Here is a 27,234-nt window from a genome sequence, read left to right as displayed (position 1 = left end):
TTTAACAGATCTCCCGCTCCTTTGTGAGTTCATCCATAAATGCAATATGGGGTCTGCAAGGAACATGGTAACTGTCCTTTGATCCTGTCTTCTTTTGAGTTATAAGATTTCACATTAAGATTTGGGGCAAGGGACAAACTGCTTGGAGTTTTGGTGTAGCACAATATACTGAATGCATTATTTTTCCAAGTCACAGCTTCTCTTCTGGATTCTGACAAGGAAAGACTGACACACCGGATAAACCAGGGAAGAAATTACATCATATGCAATCTGTTACTTTCTTTCTCTTTTTTTAAGACACCTGAAGCAGATAAAAAGCAGAGAGGGGGGGTCAGATCCCCACTGGGTATAAGCTGGCATAGCTCTGCTATAGTCACTGAGTAGAATGAGTCAATATATTGATACCTACTGAGAAGTTATCCTGTGTACCTTAAATATTAACACCGGAGTGTTATGAAGGAAAAGGGAAAGGGGCTTTCACCTCATCTGTTCAGCTCTTCAGCCTAATGAACGTATAAGTTCCCTAATGAGCACATGCATGCACACACACACACGCTTGCTAAAATAAGCCTGGCTGAGTCAGAGAGGCACTGTGGGACCCATCTGCCCCTGCTGATCAACCTCCTCCTCCCATCCACCCACCTTCTACCCCAGAATACACCTTGCTCTGCTGCCACACTTCTATGTCAGGCACAAAGTTCCCTGTGCAAGCAGAAGAAATAAAAATAATAGCCTAGGCAGCCTTCCAAAAGTCAATTATCTACCTGTTTGTTTGGGTTTTTTTATTTACAAGGTAATTGGTCTACATTCTGTTATAACTGGTATCAAAGCAAACCTGGGAGACTGCAGTTAAAGACAGCAGAACAGACCTAGGATGAGAACCAAGCACACTCCTGCTGTATCTGAACTTAAAGCATAACTTGGCAGGATGTAGTACATGTTCTTGCTTCTTTTCATGAACGTTGTACTAGTTCATGAACACATTATTGAACCTGGGGAAACATCAGGACTTTCCTTCATAAATTTACTTCAATCCAGAGGACTGCTCAAAGAGAAGTGTCCAAAATTCAGATTTTGAGGAAACCACAGCTGAGAGGCTGTTAGATGATGAGAAAATTCTTACGGTATTTAAACATATAACAGCCCAGAAACAGACAGTGCTGGATATATGTGTAAAGGTACCTTATACTGTGTGTATAGCTCTCTCTCACTCTCTTAACTGCAGGAGCCAGTTAAAAAAAACAATTTACATGCTCTGAAAGACTGGGATTTTCAGCCTGGAATGGGGAATGAAGAACAGCAGCAGCAGCATGGTCCTTTTAGGATCCCAGCACAAACCACACACTATAGGCAGGACCTCTGCACTGCCCCCCACTGCAGAGTGAAGCTTTCCAAATTAGGTCCATTCGACTCAGTACTTCCCTCATATCTCTCTCCAGCACTGGCAGACTGGAGAATCTTTGAGAATTCTCAGCTGTATCATGCAGCAACAAAAATAATCCTGTTTTGGTATCGCCTGAAAACTTCTGGTATGGATGGAGTTATTTCTAAAAACAAAGTTGACTGTGGTCAACAGCCTTTGGGGATTTCTGCTGGACTGGGAAACTTTAATACCAGACATGCTGGGCGAAGGACTAAAATACTTCCATATTACATGTCAGGAATAAACACAAGGTGATTCAACTCAATCAACTCAATGCCTTCTTGTTCCTGTCACACCTATAAATGCTACTGACTGTCATCCAGGGATATGCTTCTCTAGGACAAGCAATCTTCCTGTGCAAGGGAAGTTCATCACCATTAGATATGAAGGACTATCCTATCCCTCCTCATCACCAGTCTCTGATTCCTTTGGCAGTGTTCTGGTGTCGATTTTCTTAGATAATACAGTTGCTTTAATGTTTTAAAGCTAAAGACATCAGTATCTTACTTCTCAACATTTTTCATTTTTACAACATTTTAAGTGCTAATTCTATTATCAAAAATGTTATTGGAACTGTTATGAAAATGGTTTTAACTGTAGCAAACCCCCTTAGAACATAAAACCCAAATCTATTTTGAACCCTGTGAACAAAAAAAACATCAAACCCTCTATACTGAAAGGGTAAATTGAGAAACATTATCCAGCCCAGCTCTTTAGTAAGTCAGGCACTTAACTCACTCCTTGCTGCACTCTCTCTTTCCTCTCTTCTCCACACAGAAATGTAAGAAATATAAGCATTGAAATGAGGGTGGTATTCATTTCCTTTCAACACAACACAGACTGAATTTTCCACAGTCTACCACCCTACCTATAAACCTACCAAGCAGTGTTTCTTGGGGACTAGTTACTCACTTGCCCACAATATCATGTAAAAAATATGAACTATACAGGTTAAGGACACTCTGAATGAACTGTTTCACTGGAGCATGCTTTGCAAGAAGAGACATAGAATGCTAAGTGGTCCTGACCACACACATACATGCACACACCAGTGATAGGCGCTTGGGTCTCCAGAGCTATTTAGGCTGCAAGACAAAAGATCAATGAATAGGAATTAGGGATCCTACTTGCCTTTTGCCTCTAAAATGCCAGTGCTAATGAACAGCTGCATGTGAAATCAACAACAAAAATGGGAAGGGAGAAAAGAAAACCCTTTTTTGAGACATGAATTATGAACTTTTTAAAGAGTAATGGTGCACAGATCTCTCTCTTGTTTAAATACTCTCTGAGAGCACAGCCTTATGGTGGCTCAACAGAGTAACAACTAAAAGGGTTGTCATGTTAAATGGAGCCAATGATGGCTGAATCTCAATCCCCAGTTAATCATTTGCTCTCACCAGTGTGGTAAAGCTGAGCATCCCAAATCTCCAGGACAGTTGTGCTAATGAAATAAGCTAAAAAAGTCAAGTGAGATGTTATCCGAGCCTGCCTGATGAGATTGCAGTTTGCAGACAACCCTGGCTTATCTTAGATGATGAACTATCGAGGATAAACAGAATGCATCAAGTCTGTTTCCCCAAGACCTTGACTTGCTGGTGGTAGGGGAATATGAATAACATTGAGGCAGCTCAATATAGATTAAGTGAGGAACTGGATAAGATCATGGTGTTAACGAATATGCCCTTTAAAAATATCACCTAATACCTAGCCTGATAATCATACAGTGCAAAGCATTATGCTTCTGCTATACATTACTACAGGGCAGGTAAATTAAGGTTAAAACCAAAGACTCTAAATGTAGTATGTAGTTGCAAATATACATGTATGTGTGCCTGTATAATAGTACCCAACTTTTACATGATCAAGAACTACTATCCATCTGAAAATTCCTTGCAAAGCTGCGTCACTATCCCAATTCTGACACAAAAGAGGGAACTGCAGTATTGGCTAGGATTACAAAACCTGAACATGGAAGATACAGAAAAAGGTTCTCGGACCCTGCTCTCCTCTGGATTCACAAACACTGTGTATCAGCGATGTTAGCAAGAAACAGTTTGGTAAGAAAGACATAGAAATCTTGCAAAATGAAGACTGAATATTGTCCCACACAGTTGTGATGTCATCAAAATTATATATTCTGTTTGATAACTGCCACTGAGAAACAAATCTTAAAACATCTAGTTTAGGCAGGCAAATTGATGATGAGTAGAGACACGCAAGGAGTATTCATTTATGCAAATGTGACTGCATTATAGGTGTCTGAACAAGTTATTGCAATGCACTGCATTAATGTACCAGATTGTTTATCTTAAACAATGTGATGCCTAAATAGTGACTTGTCTGGGCTTTAAATTTATTTAGCTTTAAACACCCAAAAAGTTATGGGTACCTAGCAGTGATGGTGGGATTGAGCCACAGTTCAGGCTAGCTCAAGTAGCAGGTTACAGACAGAAATTTCTTGGTGCAGAAATTTGTCAGAAGTTCACTATGAAATCTTTTCGTAAGAGAATTAAAGACACTTTAACAACCCCACAACTGCAGCTGGGTTGGGAAAAACCTACAGCGCTGGGTTATTACAGTGGCAGTTAAAATAGTACCATGACCTTATAACTGATGTATGACATTGCTCCATGTCTTTGAAGGCTTTGTCTTAGAATTTAACTGGCAGTAATTTCAATTTAAAAATTCCTCTTCAATTAAAATCCCAGCTACAGAGTCATAATACAACTAACATTCAGTTTTAAGCCTAAAACTATGCAAAGAAGCATGGTTTAGAATGTTCACTTCCAGAGCCCTAATCACCTACAGCTGAGGTCCAGAAATTTTTCTCATTCCTCCTGCTGTTCAAGCCACAATGTATCAAGTACAATAGAAATAACAGCAACTATTTTGGGAGCCTTCTAAATAGATTAATGCTCGTGTAACCCAGGCTTTCAGAATGGTTCTAATGGCATAGATGTGAGTTTTTGTTTGCATTTGTGTACAAATCATTTTATGACTAGCATTGGTTGAGATTTTCCACTGAAGGGTAATTCATCAGAAGTAAACTATTTTTAGGGATTGTTCTGTATTCAGTTTTAAACAAGTTTAGGCATTTAACGATAAGGTTTCAAGTTCCATTAAAAACATGTGTTTTGTTTGGAAAGCTTAATAAATAAATACTTCAAAAATTTTAAAAATGTGATGTTTTTATACCCATGATGATTAACAGTTATAAGTGAGCAAGATTCGCCTTTAATAGACCAACCAATATAGAAGGAAAAAAATCAAAACACAAGGAGCATAAACCCTATTCAGATTTAAGAATGTAGCAACAGCTTTCAAAACTACATGCAGGTTTATACCAATAGCTCTGAATTTAACACTGTAATCTAATAAATTAGTCAATTTGAGGCAAGAGTATTGTTACCTGTAGCTCCATGGAGAGTGGTACTAGCAATGGTAATAGGATCTCTCCCTCAGTCGAACAGAGGGAGAACTGATTATTGCCTATAGGATATGAAGAATTCACAGGCAGCAGGACGTAAGAAGAAATGCAACATACAGTAAGTCATTGCTATCCTCAGCCCATGGCTTTTAGCAGTTAAAATTCTAGTTTCTAAGAGCTTTCTTCGAAACTGTTTTGAAGGACACCCTTGAGGATAAGGACTAATAGGTTAGAGTGCTTATTTGTGAAAAACGTTCTGCCCCTGTTAACTGGATGTTTCTATTTATTTTCTGTGTGAGTTTGCCAAGGTATATGGCATGTTTCTGTTTTCCTCAGCTTTGGTTCCATGAGGACCTTTGCAAGCACTGGATGACTTTGCAACACTGATTAATAGGTTGGACCATACATGTGATAAATCCAGGGCTCTGGACTGTTTACTGTGAGTGATGTTTTACTATGGCAACTACTGAAACCAAGCAGTCTGTGCTTGGTTTCATTAAATTAATTTCTTTCCTGGGGATGAATTTGGCAAGATTGTTGCAGAAGTAGTCTGAGAGCACAGGCATTGTAAGGAAGGAATGAGTTTTGGGAGAACATCTTTTAATGGCACTAATTTTCTTGTAGAATTTTAATGTTTTTCTGTTTAAATACCTGCATATGGTATTAAGACATAAGCACATTGGGTATGTTTGTGCACAGAAAAAGGGTTGTATTACCATTCTTTTGCATCAGATTCTTGAATGTTTCACAAAAAGATATGACCAATCTTTCTCAAGCAGTAACAGTTTAAAGGAGTTAGTTGGACTGATCTCCCCTGGATTCCTTGAAATAGTCAGTTGAACATTTTCAGCTTTTTGGAGTTTTGTTCATATAGAAAAAAATGAAAAATCTTGAGTAATATAGATGGGACAGCTCTTCATTCTCTGTACTCTACTTTACTCACATTATATACAACAACAAATGGAAGTTCTTTCTGCCCAGGTCGTAAGTTCCCTGGAATCCCTTTTCTGTGGCTGAGTCTGCCAACTGCTAGACAAATACAAGAGATCAATAAAGATTTTCATCTAAAGTTGGCACAATATACAGCCAAGGCTGAAGCTGGGATAGTGGGGTCAGAGCTACTTCAGATGGGCAGGTACAGACTGTGACAGCAAGGGAACTGACATGACCTGCAGCCAGCTGAGAGCACGGGGCCAGCACAACAGACTCCTCTTGATGCTAAATGTCTTCTGCTTTTAATGGCAAAAGATCAGGCTGGTTATGTCCCAAGACTAGGAAATATGCAAGTATTTCAACTCCCCATTACCACCCAGGAGTTTAGAAAATGCAGAGGTCAAGCTCTGATTTGTCTAGAGTGACAGCAGAAGGCAGTGCTAAACCATGACCCATACCCACAAGTTGTTGTTTCCATATTCCTTGCTTAGACTACTCTGCCTCTTTCCCTGCGGGATACTCTCATGTGAAAGCTGCTCTCTGGGAGATTTACATTAGTTTAGACGAAAACACTGGATAGAAAGGACTTATTTCTATGCACCACGGACTGTAACTGAAACACTGTGAGTACATGACAGCTGCTGTTTTGACACTGGACACAACAGGCTTAATGCCACAGTTTGGAGGCAGAAGAGAAAACATTTCTGGCAGCATTTAACATGGCTGAGGTTACTATTACTAGGCACAAATGCAAAAAAAACCTGCTTTTCTGCAAAGCAATGTGTAGCCTCTTTCTCACACACACACATATCATACTTCTAGTCCTCAGAAATCCACAATGTGGGTTGCTATTAGAAAGAAAAAGAGGTACGGTGCTGTAATTCATGTGCAGTAAGACAAATATTTCAGGAAGATACGGACAAGCACTGTACCAACAATCTACCCACAAACCATAATTTTTAAGAAAAAAATTAAGTATTTTAGACATGCTAGACTAAAAGTACATGGATGGATTAATCACGATGGTCAACGCTTCCTGGTAGTGTCAAACTACTTATTCATGTGCCTCCCTTCCCTGTGTACATATTTCAGCAAAGAAATCCTAGACAGAAACACAACCATGCCACCATGCAAGAGCAATGTGAAAAGTGCATTGGATCAGATGCCACCAGTGCCAGGTTGTACTGTCAGCTTTGACTTTGTGCACAGCCACATTCAGATAACCTAAATTCTATTAACCCCCTAAACCTGTTAGGTGCTTCCAATTAAGCACCCTGATAACCTGGACTGAAGTGACAGAAAGCAGTAAACCCTGGGATTTCAGCAAAACTCAGGCTGTTTAAATGTGGCAACAGTTTCTGACTCAGCAAACTGCTTTGCCTCTCCATGTCCCATTTTCTCATCTTAGAATAAGAAATACAAAAACTGGTTGCTTGCCCTCTATCAGTGCTGTGATGGTCTAAGAAGCTGCATAAAATGCTTTGAGATGGCAATTTAAAAATAGCTAAGGAAAAAGTTGGTAAAAGACTTACTAATACAGAACAGCCTGTGAAATATTATAACCATGACAAAAACGCAATGAGTTTCTTCTCAGCTCTTTACAGCATAAGGTTATCACCATTTGTGAGGTCAAGGAAAAAAATTACAACCCTCCCTTGGGATATACAATTAAATATATCAAAGAAGTTATTTGCATCCATCTGTAGCATCTGGTGCTGGCCACAGTCAAGAGACAGAATACCAGACCAGATGGACCAGTGTATACGGAAATTCTTATAATCTTCTGTGATTAATTTCTTCCTTCAGGTTGGATATGTCTCTTCAAATTGTGTATCAACATCTAACCAAAATTGGTTCTGACATATCATTGATTGTACTGTGAGTTTATCTGCAGCTCAGCATTCTGGGACTGTTTAGTCCCTTGCTTACCTCAACTCTAAAGCAGGATTTCTTTATCAGTGAATTTCTACATTCACTCACACATTTTCCAAGCCTTGTCCTCAGAGATTACTGACAGAGTCCATGACTCAACTGTAATTTGAACCAAAAATCCTTTATAGCTCTTGAATCTTTCCTACTGTAAGACTGTAACCTACAAAACTATAGACTGTAAGACTCCAAATGATTTTCTAATAGTACAGTCTTGTCCTGAATTTATAGAGCCTAGGTTTGCATGGCAGGATCCTAAAACTTTCCCACAAATTATTTCAGAATGACTGAACCATTTTTTGGTGATTTTTGGTGATTTGGTGAAGATATGCAAAGCAAGGGTGAAGTAAAACTGGAAAGTTGACAGAAATCTTGTCTTTTACTGGTCACCCATTGCATATTTTTTTGTTTGAGGACCATGTAGGTAAGAATAGTCAATTATCTTTAATCTTTATTTTATTTATAAATAATTTAGTTTAAAAAGAATTAGTAATCATTAGCACTGCAGTATAAAATGATAATATATTATAATAAATCAGGGAATTTCTTGCCATATTTTAAACTTCTTGACTGACTAGGACTTCTGTAACTGTGGTCAAGTTCCACTACACGAAGGCCAGGGACTGAATCATGCTCTCTAGTAGGTGCCCTTGAATCCAGGGATCCAGAATGGCCATAGAAAAGGGTGCTGAAGAATGGTTGCTCAGGCAGTGAAATGGGATAAAAAGAGCTCCTGCAGATATGACTGCTTTGTCTCTAGATAGTACTTAGAGGGAAATACTCTCCACACACAGCCCCTGGCCCTTTCCTGAATCTGAACTCAGCTTCCTTAGGGACATGAATTAAGCATCATGCTAAACCTCAGTAGAAATCTAAAAACCAGACACTTGCTTCTGAAGAAAAGCAAGTCTCCCTGAGGAGAAATACTGCAATATCCCTATGTACACACGGAGGGGTGCCCTGGCAAAAATGCCCCCTATTCAGACAGTGCATTTGAATAAACTGCTCCTCTTAGTCTCTTGTTGTGTAACAGAGGAGCACAGACAGGGCAAGCACACACCCCGAGGCATTTCTGCTGACTGCCATACAGCCCTGCCTTTACCTGGGCCTGTCCTAGTGACCTTCTTAGCAACACCAATAAAGCACTGCACAGCTCTCCTCTTGCCAAGCAGCAGCAGCAGAATCCACCCTTTCTCCCTCCACAAAAAAAAAGTGCCTTGAGGCTTTAGACTGACAGGTAATAAGTTAAATTTATTAATGTCTTGTTCTAGATATTGACAATAAGACTTCAAAAAACACACAGAAAAAAAAAAGAAAAAAAAAAGAAAGCTAAACAGTGACTCAATCATCACAGTAACTGGACTTATAAAACATATAGAATACTCTGAAGTCTAGATCCAAAGTCAAAACAGTGTGTGGCTAAAAAAGCATTTTACACTGAACATCAGCAACTTGGGGCTCTAGTGGACAAGATGCATATCCCCACAGCCTTCTTCAGAGCACTTGAAACTCCTCAGCTCAGATGAAGAGGAGCCAACAGGGCAGCTCCTTTACTGAGCTCTGATATGGCTCCTTCCTGTCCTGTTTATTTAGTGTATTTTTTCCTCTAGCTCCACATTGCCTGTCTCTTTTCTTAAGAATTACTTGGGTCTTTAATGGCTCTTCTGATGCTTCCCTCCTTTACTTCTGATCAAAGAGAAAGAAAAGAACAGGAATGAATTTACACTTCAGCTTAATTTCTATCTTCTTCTCTCCCTCCCTTCTTCTTTCCCTTGATTGCTGAAATCACCTCAATAATTTTGTTCACAATTTTGGTAGAATGAATTGATTGAAAACGTAAAGACAAGCTTGTGACAGAAGCAGAAGACAGCCAACAGGAACAATGAAAATAGAGGCTGGGGTATACAATCAGCTTTTGGGTCACTGGTCTAAAAAATCCCATCAGATTTCTAAAACCAGCAAAAAGAAATGCACGTCCACAATGATTCTTGAAGCAGTAAATGAATCCATCACCAGCAGCAGAAACTGCTCTCACAAAGGACTGAAATATAACACTGCATCTAACCACACAGCACAGGCACTTCCCATGTTTCTGACAATGTATTCATAGGATGAGAATCAGTATTTCTTTGCAGAACTGGCTTCCTAAAAAGGCACCCATCCTTCTCAGGACTTCTTCCAAAGACAGTACCAGGAGCCATACCACTGTGATGTTCTTTAAATTCCAAGGACCAAATATTCTGGCTGAAGTTTGAAGACACCTTTCCAGAGCATTGGGAAAGAAAAGTAACAAGAACAAAGTAAACAAAGTAAAGTACTTTTCCTTTCATATGTGTTATGTCAGGAACTAACAAGATTCTAAAAAACCATCCTATTTTTGCACTACAGCATAGAGAAACTGAATCACCTGGCAATGTATGATTCACCATCCAGTATATCAAGGTAAGCAAGGAGCAGAGCTAGGGAAAATGTTCGTGGGTCCTTGTCTTCAGTCCTATTCCATGCTGCTGCTGAGGAAAAACCTCTTCAGCACTGCTCATTAACAACTGGAATATGGCTTCAGTGACATCAGTGGCAAAATTTCTCACCGAGGAATGCACAAAAGGCTCCGGTTTTGACCATTTTTCAAACAGTTATCAAGTATGAGTTAGAACAACTGCTCATTTTGCCAGTGTATACTTCCTAATGACTGGGTCAGGAAAAGTAACCGACTACATGGCTTGTTAAGTAGAAATTAACCTGTCTGGAATAACAATTACCTGAACTGAAAGAAGCTTGATAAACACCACTGGTAGAATTTTCCACCCTGCCATATGAGCAGAATTTGCCACCTTCATATTTGGTTACAAGGTATATTTCCTTTTTAAGCAAATGCACATCAACTCTGAAGGACAGGCACCCACATCATCTTATTCTTTCCCAGCCTACTGCAATCCTAGCATGTTCATTGTGCCTAGTGTCACAAAATATGTTACAAGGTAAATGGATGTTTGTAGGGCACAGACACCTTTTTTCTCCAGATTCTCCATTTTAAAAAAAAAATAAATAAATAAAAAGAAGTTTGAAAAGAAATTAGTACGAATTCTCTGCTCTGTTTCTCTGCTTCAAGTCTCTATAAGGTGCTGAATACATTTCTCAAGGAAAATTAATTTCTTTGTCTTTTCCCTGCCTCTAATGAACTGCCTCTGAATGCATGAGGGGCTAGGAAGGAGAGCAGGCTCCATGGTGAGATAATAAAAAGTGAAAAGGCATTCAAAGCCATCAGTATCTTCCAAACTTACACTGACAGAAATATGCTGGACTGTGGACAGGGGAGCGAGATCAGGGAAACTTAGAATAGCTTTGGCATTCATTAGCAAACTACAAAGAAAAGATGACATTGGGGGAGCAGAGGTCATCCTACAGAGACGTTACACAAGCACAGAACTAGATGGAGGCCACATAAACTGAGGATCACTCTAGGTCCTACCCAGGCCACCAGCATTCCTAAACACTACACTCAGTAAACATTAGTGAATGACAAAGTCTCCTGTGAAGGCACAGAACATCATAAATATCAGTAGCATAATCAGAATATGAGAAGAAAGCTGAGATGAGCTACCATTAGACAAGTAAATCAAGAAAAAATAAATGAAAGAGAAATGCCAGGTTTCAAACTACTGTTTCCACTTTCATTTCACCAGATATTAAAAGATCCACAGTGCTTGTAATTAAGAAAACATGCCTTTATAACTGTAAGCTCCAAGAATATTTGGAGTGAAACTGTCTTAGATGATCACCATAACTAATGAAGTTACAAAAGATGAAGACTTTAATGCAATAAATAGGAATTCCTAAGTGTTAAATTAGACAGTTAGAATCTTTCCAGAGTAGAAGCCAAGTAGACACCTTGGCAGAACCCATTTTCTACGTGTAGTCCAGCTAATGTAAGAACCAAATAAAATCAATCGTCTTTCTTTTCTTCTATTTTTCTTTTTTCTATTTTTTTTTTTTTAATTCTCTTCTTTGGAAACACTTGCATTTCTTCAACAATTTCAGGCCTATTGTAGCTATTACGTGTTCTGTCCCTTAACTACCCTGTAGTTGACTTCCCAACTAGAGCTACTTGGGGAATTTCCATACTCTGCTGCTTTGTCCTCATGCTCATGGGTGAAGTCTTCATCAGAAAAGGAGGACTTTTCTGCACTGAAACATTGATAGCTGAGACAGCTAACACACAGAACTAGCTAGACAGAAATATTTCTAGACATCACCCCTGTGAAGTCTCCACTGGCTGGAGTTATTAAGCAAACCAGCTGGAGCAGGAGCAGCAGGCTGCTGTAACTGCAGGATCCAGCCATGACTGGAAGCCATGAAAACCCTCACTGGTACAGCAGATGAGCAAGGAAACAAAGGGTTCACCAAACACGTCCAGAAAATCAGTTATTGTAATTCAGCATGACGTTAAAGATTGAACTTTTTGAAAAAAAATTCAAACTTCACCTCCCCACCCCTTCCAATAATTTGATCTTCTTAATTTAGATTAATAATAATCTAATCTAATCTAAATAATCTTCCAATACTTTGACCTGATTAATTTGCTGAATTTATTCTAAGTTCCAAATCAAGTTCCAAGGATAGCATAGAAACTGATTCCCTCTGAAGTTATTAAATGAAGCCTGGACTGCTGACTAAACTCATGGTACTCTCCTCCTGAGCCCTCTGGAAAACAAAGTCTTCCCTCATTCTTTACCACGTGGTATTCACAGAATAAGTAAAGGATCGTTTTTTAGCAATATTTTTACATCTTTCTGATTCATTCACCCTGTCCCTTGATCTTCTGCAGACACAAGACCCTCTGTAGATTGTAAAATAGTTCCCCCTCTTCTGCCCTCCACCATCAAGAATGCAAGATGAAAAATGCAAAACTAAGAGATGATAAAGTAAACCTTAGCACTGGATCAGCTTAGTAATATCCTTTATCAGCCCCGCTATTCATGCTTCGCAACCACTATAGCTCATACTAACTTCATTTTCATCTTAACACACCATACAGAAAAGCAGCCTAAATATACATCCCCAGATATAAAGCGTATAATCTGTAAACTACAGGAACAGGCAGATCATTTCCATTAGTTTCTTATGTAGCAAAAACCACAATTTACACCCAAAGCATATAATTATATTCAAATTCTAAAAGACAGTTTCGGAAGTACTTTAAATTCATAGTTTGGGGAAAAGTCACTCAGGGATATAAGTAGTTGTTTTAATGTACAAAAACAACACACACACAGAATGCAAGAGAAGTAATATGCAAGAGTGGTGAGAGAGCCATGGTAAATCACAGGTCCCTGGCTCCAGCAGCTCCCTGGAGTTTGGCACAGGCAGCACTCTGCCAAAACGCTCTCCTGCTCCTTCAGAAACACCAGTGCTGGGACTTGGCACTAGAGCCACAAGGAAATTTAAGCCACAAGGAAAAGCACTACCAGGATCCACGTTCAGAATTTGAAGGTGTCTTGCTTGTCCTTCAAGAAGAGATACAAGCAGGCTGCTCTTTGAAGGTTCTCTGACATGTAAAGCCCAAGAAGACTACTAGGGTTTGATTAATTTCTTTGGCCCCCTGACAGGGATCTCAAAGCACACAGATGCACCATAACTGCTTGCCTCACCTAGGTGAAAAAAATGGCTTTCTTTTCATTTCACAGGTGAGGAAAACAAGTCAGGAAGGAATGTCTTGTCAAGGTCATACAACAAATCAGAGCCATTGGTAAACTGCTTTTGGTTTTGTTTTTTTTTGATAACTTTCATACTTATCAAAGACCATGAGGACAGCAAGGGCAAAAAAAAACCAAACCAAACCAACAAAAAAACCCAAAACATGGCATCCTGGGCAACTACACAGAGAGCTGGTCTTAAAGCATAGCATGTGGAAAAGGAAAAAACAGAAAGGACATCCTTTGTACTTCCCAGACAAAACCTACACTCCTCACACCTAAAAGCTCCAGCTCTTTATTTGGCTACCTTCTGTATAGCAAACCAAGGAACTTCCCTACCACCAGCTGGAGACTATTCTGTTCTTGTTGATACTGCCACATTACATGACCTGGGTGCATTTTTCTCCCTCTAGTGAGATGTATAAGGAATTTGGAGCTCTCAACAGCACTGTTCAAGCATGTATTTCTGTGCCATGGTAAAAAGAAGAGAAAGAAAAAGAAAACAACAAGAAAAACTAGCCAGAATTATTAAGAAAAAAAAATCTCCTATTTTTAAATGTAGAAATATTTAAAAGGTAATATTCTCATTCTGCAGTATTCTGACAACATAGCTGATGTCACATAAGCATATATTCTTTAGAACATCAATGCTTAAACAAACCAAACAGCAGGCTACTTCATCTGTCTTTGAAATGTAGTCACCTCTGCAGCAGAACGTGGCAGTTGCTTGAAAAGTCAGGCTCACATTACCCAGAAACAATAAAGAAACCCCTCTCCAGTCTAAACTGCAAAGGAAATACAAGGAGGAAGAAAGCCCTGATCTAATTCCGACTAGGGCTAGCATTCCCCTTTTGCAAAATGTGCCATGAGATACTGGGCAAGCCCAAAGTAGGTTTCAGAGAAGGATTTTTTTACACATCTTAAGAGACTATACCTTCAGCAGTATAGGACTGATCACAGTTTCAAAGAGCACAGAGACTTATATGGAAAAACACTGGCAGGGTTCAACAGTAAGTTTCTCATGTTCCAGATCTTGTAAGATCATTGGGATCTCCTAAGAACAAGTACCAGGTGAACAGAGTTTAACATCAGTTTTGTAGATCAATGCAAACTATTCCAAGCTGGGAACAGTTAATACTGTGCACAGAATGAGAAGTCAAAGCAGCTGATCAGAAACTGTTTCACAGAAAAGCATGCAAAGGATAAGTCAAATACCAACCTAATTTTGAGGAAACAGCCTTTGTACATGCCAGATTTTTTTCTGTGTTCAACTACTGACCCTGTGCTTTCTCAGAAGAGCTACAGAGTCAGCAAAGGGAGGGAAAAACCCAGCTATGATCACTTAGAACTCCAAGTGAGTGTGTTTGGATGTCTTGATTTCTGGATAGCCAGCTTGAGATAATTTAAGGAGATTTCCTTTAAAAATAATTAATCATTGTTAATATCTCTGAGGAAGGGAATTTAAACATTCAGGCATACAGCAGCACTAGTCTTTGCCAAAAATTAGGCTTCATTGTTGATATGAGAATAAAGGCAAGCCACAGAAGTAGACAGACTCCTAACTTTTCACCTCTGCAGAAATTAATTGCAACCTTAATTTCAGCTCTGAGTGAAGTCTATTTTGCTGGATGGCTGACTGCTCTGTACAGAGCGATTTTTTTTCCATTTTGGTAAAGCTACCAATCTTTACCAAAGTGAAGGAGGAACAGGAAAGGTCCTGCTTTGTACTGGGGAATGGGCAGTGCCAAGGATGGGGAATTTGTTTCCTATCATAAAGAAAAGGCAGGATTGCAAGAACACAGAATCTTGATATGAGGAATAGGTCAAACTGGAGGAGCAGCAAGGACATACACACAAAGGGTACACTGCTAGAGCTGTGTGTGGAAATCCTTGACACTGGTTTGCAGAATACCTGCCTGTTTTATAGAAACACTCTCTTGATTTGTCCAAGCATTCACTCTCATTTGCTGATTTTAAAAAAATATATAAGAGAAGGAAATGCTTCAGATAAATAACAGGACTTTTAAGAATTGATTCAGGCTTGAGAGTTATACCTACAAGATCTGGTGATTGCTCCCTATCAGTTCTCACAACAGACCTACACTTTTTCCTATGACTAGTGCAACAGCCTGGGCTAGCCAAGGCCCTACCAAGTGAAAATAAAGAGACACTATCCCATGCCCAGCATTGCTCCCATAGCTGCAGAGCAGTCCCTGCAGGCAGGGACAATCCGCACAAGGCATCGCACATCGCCTCTGCGCACCCCTGCTCCACAGCCATTAAGGACAGCCAGAGAACAAACAGCTGGAGGAGAAAAAGAGAAAGCAAATTAATTAATTCACCACTAAGACCAAACACACACAGATCTCTTCATTTTATCTGTCAACCAGAGGCACACATTATTCATCAGCTGAGGCAATGAGGATGTGGAAAGAGGGGCTGTGAAGTCACTGCTGCAGGCTCTGGTAAAAGCAGCTGACCCAGCATGGCGCTAAATAGCCCAGGGGAAACAGGATTCAGCACATGTGAACTTTCAATAAACACAACCCCAACTTTGTTCCTCCCTCTGTTTCACAAGTCCCTAGTGAAACAAAAAGGAATTAAGGGTTTCCCTTCCTATTATTCAGGGATAAATATTCTGCTAGTCTAAGAAGGTCCTCACATGGAAAAAAGATTTGTCCTAACTTGAAGTCCCCTGCCTGGCCAGGCTCACTCCCCTGCTGACAAGGGGGTAAACCTGTTAGAAAGACTTTCTCCTTGAGAAGATGTGCTGTGCCAAGTTTTGTATTTGCAGGTTGCAGCCCAACTACCGTAAAGCACCAGCTCAGTGATTTCAGAATTAACTCTCCTAACACCAGCACAGTAGCGACTGCCAGATCTGGGTCCAGTCCTGCTCGAAGTAAGCCACAAGAAGGTTTTCCACTGATTTTAAAGGAGCACTAGACATAGACTCCAAACAAATGTTCAATGCTCATGAGACACTTATTTTTCCTCTGTGCTAGATATTAATTTGCTTCTTCAAACAGATTTAAACCCACTGGGATGTAGGAGAAAAAACGAAAATATGCTTAAATACAAGACTGAGTCCCAGAGATCAGCACTGTGGGGCTGGAAGACAACACATCAGGGTGGCCTGATCTGATTCCTTCCAAAACCAGTATTAGTGTAGCCACCAAGCAGGGCAGCAATCAGAATGAATTTCTTATTTCCCTCTAGGAAAACAAAATAATCAAAATCCCAGGAAACACAAGGAGTGCACAGCCTCCTCAGAATCTGACTCCTCAATGCTGTTACAGATCCAAGTTCCAAGGGCCGCTGTTGTGCAACAGTGAAAGAACATACAAAAATAAACCATGCATGTTTCCAAGACCAGCTGTCTTTGTGGTCTCGTTTTCCTTTCTCTCTCTCAATTTCCCTCTGTCTGTCCACCCCAGTCACCTCTTTATGCATGGCCAAAAGTGGTTTTTATGACAGTTTTTGCAACAAGGCATGATGAGAAAAGAAAAAACAAAAAAAACGAAAAAACCAAACCCACAAAAAAACCAAACGACTCACACTGACTTATGTACTTGCCTGAGCCCCCTGAGCTCTCTATTTCCCTTCATTCCTTTCTGCAATGGGGACACCAAAAAAATGCCCGTTTCTCACTGAAGTTGATAACTGCTTTTGCTCCTGCCTCTTATGTGAGGCTTTGCTTGACTTTCAGGGCAGATAGAAAAGCCATCAAGGAGAAAAGAGCTATCATTTCTTGACCAGGAAACACACTGTAGACTCTCACAAAGACTACTGCTTGACTTTTACAGCAGAGCCAAACACTATCGCATTTTGTGACATCCTTCTCTCCTTTCCTCACAAGTGACCTACAAGCCAGACTTTGCTAACCCCTCTCATCACAGCAGAACTAAGCTACAGAAGCTGGGGTGTTGAAAACCCTTTGGGGCAGTGACTGGCTGATCCCTCATATTTCTTGCTTTAGCACAACAGGGACTCTCTCACATGGTCCTCAAGCATTGCTGCAAATAACAGGGCTCCTGCTGCTAGTGATTAATAACCCATAACTGAGTTTCACATGGGTGGTGCTTAACAGATGGTCTTGATGTCTGGCATGGCATTGGTTCCCTTCCCATGTGGGACCCAAATGTTTCTCTTGCATTTTAGGATGGATGTGAACTTTGCAGCAGAAGTAGGAGTTTGATAGGCTGAAAGGATAGTGCCACTTGTGTCTGCAGAAATGGCTGAACACCTCCTCCTCAACCTACTGCACCCACTGCCACTTCAGTCCCGAGTCCTCGCCTCTGCAGCACAGTGCTATTCTGCAGTGCCCTGGGCTCCCCCTCCCGCACTGCCAGAGCATCGACGACATACCTTGCAGAGCTCCCTGCCACCCTCTTCCAGTGCCCTCCAGCAGCTCTGCCACAGCACCTCCTGCTAGCACAGCCTTGCCCCACTGGTGCTCAGCTGTGACCTGCAGCATCTGCCTCCTGGCTGTGCTCCTGAGCCCTTTCCATCTCCAACATGCCTCGGCTCAGACCTGCAATACCGAGCTTCTACAACTCTGCCAATATCCCTAGGGATTTCATTGGAGGTCCATTCATCGCTGTGCCATTTGAACCATTCAGACTGCTCTGCTGGTCATCTGAGCACTTAGCAAAGTGCTCCAGGTTTTAATATCCACGTAACCCTGACACAGTCCTGCCAGTACATCCTCATAGTCCGTGCTGCAGCCATGTCATGCGGCATTTCAACCAACTGTGCCAGGGCCCTTCCTTCCCTTCCCTCTTCTTCAAAGTGTTCCTATACCTTGTGCCTGCTACTGGTTCTTCTTCTTCTGGCCCTGCACAAATGTGAATCTCTAGGTGAATACTCCCTGATGAGAGGCCAGACCTGACCCTGACCTGCAGCCCTGGAGGCAAAGGGCCTGGCCTTGGCCTGCCTGCCTCTCCCAGCTGATATGACTGAAAACAGAAGCTAAGGGAGAAGGATAGAAGAAGGTGGAGATGAGAGAGAGCCCCAATGTCAGATGGGGGGCCTAGGCCAACTCCTGCCAGGGTGGGGAGACTTGAGACAGCTGGATAAGAGGCTGTGTAGGTCCAGCTGCTGAGCATTGCTCAGTACTTCAGGGGCACGATGTTGGCCCTCTCACACTCTCTTGGCATCTCTCAGACATCCTGTTCCCCTTCTCAATTGCTGCCGGAGTGAAAACCTACTCTCTATTATTTCCTGCCCCAGGGTTCCCCAGGAAGACGCTACCAGGTACCAAGCAGGAAGCCAGAAGCAGGAATGAGATCTCGCCTTTTCCTTTGTACGCCCCTTTCTATCCTCACCCGGGAGCGCCGCGAGCGCGCAGGCAGGGGAGGAGGGCGGCGGCAACTCCCCGAGCCCCCGGCTGGCCCTCCCGCAGCTGGGCGAGCGGGGAGCGAGGCTGCCCGGCGGGGAAGATGCGCTGCTGCAATGACCCTGTCAGCCGCTGCCAGCCAGGAGTTGGTGGCTCCCCGCCGCAGGATCCCAGCGGGACAGGAGCGGATGCCCTTCCTCCGTCCCGAGCCGCTGGGCGCTGCCGTCTGACACGGAGCGAGCCGAGCCCGCCCCGGCCCCCACCCTCCGGAGCACACACCGGCCGGGGAAGTTGGCTCTCCAAGCGCTGCGTCCTCAGCCCCAGGCTCTGCTCCGGGAGGCGGCAGGGGACGAGTGGAGGGTTAACGGGGAGGGGAGCTAACGGCGGAAATCTGAGGGGCAGGGAGGACCCCCCTCCCCCGGAGACACAGCCATCGTCCCTGCTCCCCCTCTGCTGCTCCAGCTGCTCTGCAAAAAGGTTAGAAAGAAACAAGAGTGGGAACCCACCGTGTCCTCCTCGGAGGGAGACAGGGGAGCGGTAGATAGAGATAGGCACAGAGTGGTGCTTGCTGCCGTGGAAGTGATGCTCATACTGAGCCTGAGAAACAGACGAGGAAGAGGAGGCAGAAGAAGCCACGTTAGAGGAACTCCACACAGAGCTGACGATACATCCCCAAAAGAGGGAGCACATCCACAGGGTCCAGGCGGGGCGGCGTCCCGGGCAAATGCTGGGGTCTATTCTCAGGTGCATGGTCAAGGCACAAGACACCTACAGACGGGCAGTCTGAATTCCAGCCAGGGAGAGAGAATAACGTTCATGATGCCAGGGGACCCATGCTAGCAGAAAGGAGAGTCGCTTCCGAGGCTCTAGGGCTGTGCGTGTGTGCTCAAGAAGAAAAGAGACAGTGTGTGTGCGAGAGAGAGAGTGCTAGCAGGGAAGGGGAGGGATGGGGGAAGGTTAGTAACCACACAGAGACGAATAAGACGCGCCGTTTCCCAGGGCTGGATCTACTGTGGCAGGAACCCCGCGGCCGTACCGAACCTCCAGGAGTGCGCAGGAAAGCCGCACATGTCCGCACGAGGGTCCTGTTCAGGTTCCTCCAGGATCACGGGGTCCTTGAGGACTTTTCCCTGCCTGCGATCCCTGTCTTTCACTTTGCTGAGAAGGACTATTAAAAACGAAAAAGAAGAAATAAGCCAGGGACCCCAGGTAAATTTTTGATATATATATATATATATATATTTTATCCCAATTCCAGGGGATTTCTCTTGCTTTTCCACTAGCAAGTGTTGCAATGCAGAACTGCTACGACACGCACACGCGCACACACACACACACAGCGATCTAGATTATTATCCTTCTTCCACCGAGTCCAGGCGACCGAGGGCTCAAGCCGATTAACCCTGCACAGCCATCGAGCGCATCGCCAGCTCTTCTTCCCGGGCGGGCTGGCGGGCGGGCGGGCGCGTTGGAGCAGCCGGGGCGGGTGGCGCGGTCCGGGCGCGGAGCGAGCGGAGCCGGGGCTGGCTGCGGGCGGCCGGCGCCAAGTGCGGCCAACTCGGCGGCGCAGGTGAAGCGCAGCCGGGGCGGCCGGGGCAGCGCCTCCGCCAATGGGCGAGCCGCATGCAAATGTCCCGGCGCCGGCGAGCCAATGGGGGCGGCGCGGCGCTGCGCAGCGGGACCGGCTGGCTCCGGGGGAAGGCGGGGCCGGATTGAGGCCCCGCCCCCGCCATTCATGCGCTCGTGCGGGCCCGCGCGCCCCCGGCCCCGCGGCCCCCGGGAACACCCGGCTCGCGGAACCCCGGAGCCGGAGCCCGGCAGCCGCCGCCTGCCCCGAGCGGGCCCTGGCGAACCGCCCCCGCCCAGAGTACGGGAGCGGAGCTCCTCCCGTGCGGGAGAGAACCTCTTCCCGTGCGGGACCGGAGCTCCTGCCGTGCGGGAGAGAACCTCTTCCCGTGCGGGACCGGAGCTCCTGCCGTGCGGGACAGAAGCTCCTCCCGTGCGGGACCGGAGCTCCTGCCGTGCGGGACAGAAGCTCCTCCTGTGCGGGACCGGAGCTCCTGCCGTGCCGCTGTGGCCCGGGGAGCCGGCACGGCGGGCCCTCGGCCGCGGCACGGGAATGGATGCGCTCAAGTAACGCTGTCCCCCCGCGCCGCCCCGTCCCAGGGCTCGTCCTGCGGCCGCAGCTGCTCGGGAGCAAAGGAAGAACCAGCAATTACCGCGCTCTTTAAAACTCCCTATGGCTCTTACAGATTTTTTTATTTTTTGGTTTTTTAATGCTCCTGCAACTATGGGCGTAGTTCAAACACGTGTATCTGCACTCATTCCTCGGAGAGCGAGGAAAGCAGCCGGAGTTTGCAGCCCGTAAATGAATAAGCAAATACAGTAGCATTACCTAGTAATTTACTGCCTATCCATTTGCGTGGCAAAAATCCCCAGCCACACTGGGGAAGGCAAGCACCGGCAGTGAAGAAGTGACTTACACAGGATCACTCGAGGAGTCAATAAGTAGCTTCAGAAAAGGAGCCAGACAGTCCCCAGACTCACCTTGCACTGCACTGCCTCCTTCCCTTTCATTTATTCATACGAACCAATAAATTGTTTATGACTGTAAGTTTTCTTGTTTTCCCCTCTAGAGCCGTGTTTGTAGGTGTGCATGCATGCGCCTCTGAAACCCGCTGAAACTCGGGCATTTCCCTAACGCCGAGCTGCAGTGTTTTCATTGCATCTCAATTTGGTACAGCATGTCAGGAACTTGTAATGATCAGCCTGAGCTGCACACCTTATATTTTCAGTTGAGCCTGATATGCTTGTAATTTATTTTCTAGTAACTTACAGTATAAGTGATCTAAATCAGGGGCTAAAGCAGCCAGAAATGCTTTGCTGTTTTGCTGGGTTTAATCAGTGATTGTGAAAGGCAAGAATATTATCTTCACCTTTATCTAACATCTGCCACCTAAGAATCTCAGAGTGCTTTAAAATATTTTATTAATGAAGTCTTTCAACAGCTTTAGGTATTACTTTGTCATTCTGTAGATAAGGAAACAGAGGCTCAGTCATGTTGAGCCAGTGACTGACTGATAGATATGGGAACTGGGCAGACACTGAGATTCCCCATCCCAAGCAGAATGTACCATTACTGTAAACTAACTGACTGATTTGGTGGTCATTTCCTAGCCTTAAAGCGTGAATGTCAGCTTTCCTGCCAATGGGGCACACAGGTGGAGACAGGACTGAGTGACCTGCAGTGCAAATGCCTCCTGGACAGCAAGTTTGCAGTGCCATACAGAGGGCACAGAACAGTTTTATCTGTGCAAAACAACTTTTCCTGTCCCTGACTTTTGTTGAGGAAACTGAAGTTGCTGCCATATGTGTGCTGGGATTCCCAGAAGGATGCTGTCTTTGCAGGGAAGAAGCTCCCTGCTCCTAACTACCTGGGGGAAGGGGGGAATATAGCCTTGAAACGCTGCTGACCCATGAGTCAGCACCCTTGAATCCCTTGTCACAGAAGTCCTAATTTTCACACAGTCCACAGACAAGGTACTCTGAAAAATTTATTGTGTAGTTAAGCTGTAGGGAGCCTGATTTAGAGGAAGGGGGGAAGGACATGTATTAAATACACATCACTGAGTAGCTGATTTGTAAAATAAAGAAAATCTGAATGAGTTTCAGACCCAGATAATTATAAGCAATGCAAAAAATACCTGCCTTCCATCATTTCACTTTGTTTTCTCTGGCTACAGCATTACAAAAAGGACAGAATGTATCACACATTAAAAAAGGGATATGGGTGCTACAGGTTTAAATATTGAGGACCTAATGCTGCTTTTCTAGAAGGAAGTGAAAAAAATGAAAATTCATTACTTAGTATGGAAAATATATATGTTTTAGAAAGTGCAATTCTAGAGATAAGAGCAGGGAAACTGCATGGATACAATCCTTACCTCTGTCCTGCAATTATCTGCCCTGTTACTAAAAGAGAAAAAACCAGAAGTTGTTTCTTTGACTAAACTGTGGTAGCATCCCTCAGCTTTTAATTCCCCTTTAACAGTCTGACAGGTCACATCCTTTTCTCCATACTCAATCCTCTGTTCATGCTGGCCACCTAATTCTTGGGTTGCTGTGGGAGGCAGAGCCTTAAACAGACAATAAATTACCCAGATCCAAATCAAATCACTGATCCTTTTCCTCATTTAATCTGCCACCAATCCTTCCCCACATGCAGAGGTACCAGCTCAGGTGCTGGTAGGACATACAAAGGTGAGCATCATTTCAGACTGCCCTGGCCAGAGACAGAAAATGCCTGGATGGTTCATGAGTAGGAGAAATAGAGTGGCTGTGTATTGCCCCTCTGATGGGGATTTGCTCTACATTCTGCCTATCAACCTTCCATTGCTGGAAACCAGTGGGTAAACTGCCTTAGGCAAAAATGAGAAGGGCCAAGAAAACCAAACTCTAGGAGCACACCATAAAAATAAATAATGAAAAAAGGAAAAACCTGTGAAGCTAGCTATAAATACATCATAGGATTCTGGTGACACCGTAAAGTACTGGAACTTCACTCTGCCTTGCTTTATGAGATGTCAGTGGATGTATTTACTGCCCTGTCGTTCACAGGTGACTCATTTATTTAGCAGCACCACTGCAGGAAGAGGGCAGATTTCAATTGCAGTTTTCCTCTTGGGAGGCAAGGGGAAGTTTATAGTCAGAAGTGACGTTTCAACATTATTCCCACTAGATTTACTTCAGTAGAGGCTGGCTTTGTTGTAGTCACATTAGTTTATTTAATCTAGGTAAACATAGAGTCTTCCTAAATGCTCTTATGTCTTCAGAGCCAAGATGGATCCCTTAAAAGATAATGGTTTCCATGATATGTTGTTCCGTACAGGTATGAGAAAAGTCTTACTTCCTACATAGCTGTTTCTTTTACTAAAAGAGAAGAGGGCCACTATAATCTGCAGAAATGAGAAATAATAAAGCAATTGTTCCTGAGTTTTAGAATCCCAGAAAGAGACACAGTCATCTTCAGGCCCAGGAAGAGTTTGTAGTCCACCTTATTTAAAAGAGCAAGTACAACTTTCTCTATGCTTCCTATTAAATCTTAGCTGTTAATTACTTTGCTGCACTCAGAATTGAAACATCAGTGATGCTATAAAATCACATATCTTTTAAACTGGATCTAATGGGGAAACTCAATTAGCATTTATCAATATAGGGTGTCTGCCAGAGAAAGGACAGCTTTGCCTCCCCCCAGCAGAAGCTAACAAGGTACAGAGTTAGTCAGTGCTTTGCTATATAATAAGTTTAAGAGAATAAGGTCAGCTAGAACAGCCTGTCACCCAGAAGTTTTTCCCAGACTGAACTGCTTCTATCAAGGCTCAAAACAGTTCCATTATTTTTTTAATGTACTTTTCCAAAATCAAGAAGGGTGAAAACATGTCATACTTACGATGTTAAAATACAGTTTTAAATAAAACAAACCAGAGGGAATTGCATGCTGTAGAGAGCTTAGGACCAGCAAATAGACACCTTTGTCTTTAGCAAGTTATTTCAAATTCTGCTGACAACAGCAGTGACCAAAAATCTGGTAAGTTCCTCAGCACTGCTGGCAGAATTAACTGCTCTGAGACTAGTCCCTGGTGCCCCACTGTCCTTGTCATCACTGTCTCTCTGCAGGCAGCCTCAAGAGACAGGACCCAGCAGCACCAAAGAATTATCAGTGTTTGCTCATCCAGAGCGAAAAGGGAGGGTTGCTCCAGGACAGGGCTGAAAACTACGCACACAGCTGCTGTTATGCAGTACCTTTTCTTGTGTGCGGTATTTTTTTTGTGTATAACCGAGTTGCTGCCGTCTCTGCAGTTCTCAGTTTTATTTTGTATCTGGAGAAAAAAAAGAAAGCAGCCTTTTCTCAGGTCTTCTGTGCTTTCCTTTAACAACCAGTAAGTCCAGTTACCACAAAAGTTGAGGCATATGCCTTACATGTTACCAGTAACACAGAGCAGGTATTCTCTTTTCTGCTCAGCTCCAAGGGACCACAGATTGCCAAAAGCAACTAATATAGAAGCTTTAGAGCCTAGTTTTGTTCTCCTTTATGTCAGGGTAAATAAACTCAACGGAGCCAGTAGATTGACATAAGTGAAGGGAAATCTGACCCTTGGTGTTCATTTGTGAGAAGAAAAATGCAAGTTGATTACAACCAGTTAGTCTGGACTAGCAGTAAGTTAGCCAAAAGCAACGGTGACCACTGAGACATAAATTCAGTTCTATCAAACATCCAATTTAAGGGCCAAAAGTCTTGTAAAGTTCAGACTTTCTGACACACCTAGAGTTCTATGTTGGTGGAAACAAGGAAGAACAAGTGCATGGGCACACAAACACAGCAACATATCTCTTTTTGATATGCATTAATCAACTATAATTGGGAAAGAGGCAATGTCAGGATTTGCTAACGCAGACTGACAATAACATGTTAAAATTGCCCCTGTTTGCTGGATAATGTATAAAGGATGATCCACTGTACTCAGCACTATGCAAACTAACACAAACTGAGAGTCCCTTCCCCGGAGAGATTATAGACTTGCTGGAAAGGCATGAGCCAACATATGTCAGAACAGCTTTATGAGCAAACAGTACCTTTTTTTGGCCAAAGTCTGCTAGTCTCCGAACCTAAGAGAATGGAAGGCACTGGCAACAGTGCCTTGACACAGGAGTGTCTAGTCCATGCTTTCAGCCTTGAGAAGGGGAGTTCTTGGAATTCTCCCTCACAAAATGTGCTGCAGAGACACCCCTGACCACCTGCACAAGACACCAGCAAGCATTCTCTCTCCTAAAGCTGCCTCAAAAATTAGGACAAAATCCTTCCCACATCTCAGACCTCTATCAGATCAGAAATTGTGAATGGGAATTATGAATGGATATAAATGAAGGATGCCCAAGTTTAGTTTATTTCAATCATCATAAGGAGGTTCTGTTATTCAAGTACCAGCCGTCTCCCCTACTGTCTCACCGAAACTTTAGTCCCTGCCTCCAGGGTACTTTATCAGGGTGGGCTAAGCAGGCTCTAGTCCACCCTTCAGCCATGTGCTGACAGGCAGACTCTCATCTCACAAGAGAAAACTGATCTTCTGTGGCTGCAGAGCTTTTTTCCTCCAGGAAGGTTGGAACTGCATCTATCTCTTTTACTCTCAGTAGAAGCTGGGCACAATGGCAGCTGCTCAAAGCTTGTCAGGCAGAGAAAGAACCTGCTTGGACTTCCTGTATCACTTTTGGCAATGTGACTTTGTTTATCAAAGGTTTGTTCAGGCTCAGAAAGATTAAGGGAAACTAAAACACTGGCCTAGTTTGAAAAAATCGGAGTTGCTCGCTGCTTGACCTTAGATAATTATTGAATCACTAACAAAGAAAAAGAGTCCAACAATTTAATTTTCTGATGTTTCATTCACATAATTCACACTTCTACTACCTATGTTTCACTAAGTACACCAGTATAAAAAGGTAGTGACCTGTAGAACTGATTTCCATCATTCACAACAGCTTCCTCTTACAGATCCACAAATAGACTGATTTTATGTTGAGCAAAATTCATCTCCAGCCTAACTCCTAGCAACTGATACTATGGATGCATGTAGCTACTATGTTTATGGAAACAAAAAGATATGTGTACCTTCTTCTCCTTATGTTTGGAATCAGTGTTGGCAAGTCTAAGGTGAAGGGGAACAGCCTGTTTCCAGCCTAGGTGTGAGCCCTGCCTGGGATAACACACTGCTGTGATCCCTTGCCTTCAGTGACTCTCACAGCAGCAAGAGGTTCAATGAACCAGCAGCTCACAGATGTGTTGCCTACTGTAATAGATTTTGTCTGTATCTATTCTGCAGATTTAGATTTAGATCTGGAAGATCTGCAAGCCCAGTGCCTTACAAACTAAGGCAAATATTAGCACTGCAGAAGTAACATCTATGTCACGAATTCTAAGTGTGGAACAGCTGGGAAATTATTTTTAAGAGTTCTGAGTTCTAAAATTTAAATAGCACCTGAAAGGCTGAAGTAGAAAGACACAGAGAATAGATGGAGCTAAAATCCCTGCTGAGATAAATAGGGAACTATTTTAATTTTACCCATGAAAGCAGAAAGAAGACTTATTTTCCCTTTTGCACTCAAAGAAATCTTGTCTGACACAGAAAGGAAAAGCTGGAAAAACTGTTGCTTTTGCTCCTTTAAACCGACTTCTGTACTAATGAAAAGCGAGTTCTCTAATACGCACTGTGCACAGGCTCCCCTCTGCTTCTCTTCTCTCTTCCATCTATCATCTTTGCCTGGCTTTTGCTTGTAATCTCCTGTTCAACTCACAGCAATAACTGCCAGGTGACTGGTGTTTGCTGTGGTCATCCAGGCACCAAAATAAAAGAATTAAAAGCAAAGAAAGATATAGGGGGGAAACCTTTCAATGACATGAGTGTCTCACCAGCCGACAAAGAGTGAACTGATTCCAGCGGCC

The 27,234-nt window shown here is 43.1% G+C and overlaps 2 protein-coding genes across 9 annotated transcripts in view; both read right to left on the bottom strand.

Annotated features, from left to right (window-relative positions):
* The window catches only part of NRXN3 (neurexin 3), a 972,437-nt gene that overhangs the window by 331,659 nt on the left and 613,544 nt on the right, over positions 1 to 27,234 (bottom strand). For 5 of the 8 annotated variants that reach the window (XM_086893500.1, XM_086893501.1, XM_086893502.1 and 2 more), the window contains exon 1: positions 19,247 to 20,285. The exons of the other annotated variants lie outside the window; for them this stretch is intronic. In XM_086893500.1, coding sequence (XP_086749626.1) covers positions 19,247 to 19,490 — 244 coding nt within the window. In that variant the 5' untranslated portion in view covers positions 19,491 to 20,285. Of the gene's footprint in view, positions 1 to 19,246; positions 20,286 to 27,234 lie in introns of those variants that run through there. 8 annotated transcript variants of the gene reach the window in all.
* Positions 19,748 to 27,234, bottom strand: part of LOC147652661 (uncharacterized) — a 124,905-nt gene continuing 117,418 nt past the window's right edge. The window contains exon 5 of the mRNA XM_086893236.1: positions 19,748 to 19,908. Within this exon, the coding sequence (XP_086749362.1) occupies positions 19,748 to 19,908 (161 nt within the window). The remainder of the gene's footprint in view (positions 19,909 to 27,234) is intronic.

The sequence above is a fragment of the Cyanistes caeruleus genome, chromosome 6, assembly GCF_971803275.1.
Source record: "Cyanistes caeruleus chromosome 6, bCyaCae1.hap1.1, whole genome shotgun sequence".
NCBI classification, from domain to species: Eukaryota; Metazoa; Chordata; class Aves; order Passeriformes; family Paridae; genus Cyanistes; species Cyanistes caeruleus.
The sequence above is the reverse complement of the archived record's forward strand: the minus strand, read 5'-3'. Positions and strand labels throughout refer to the sequence as shown.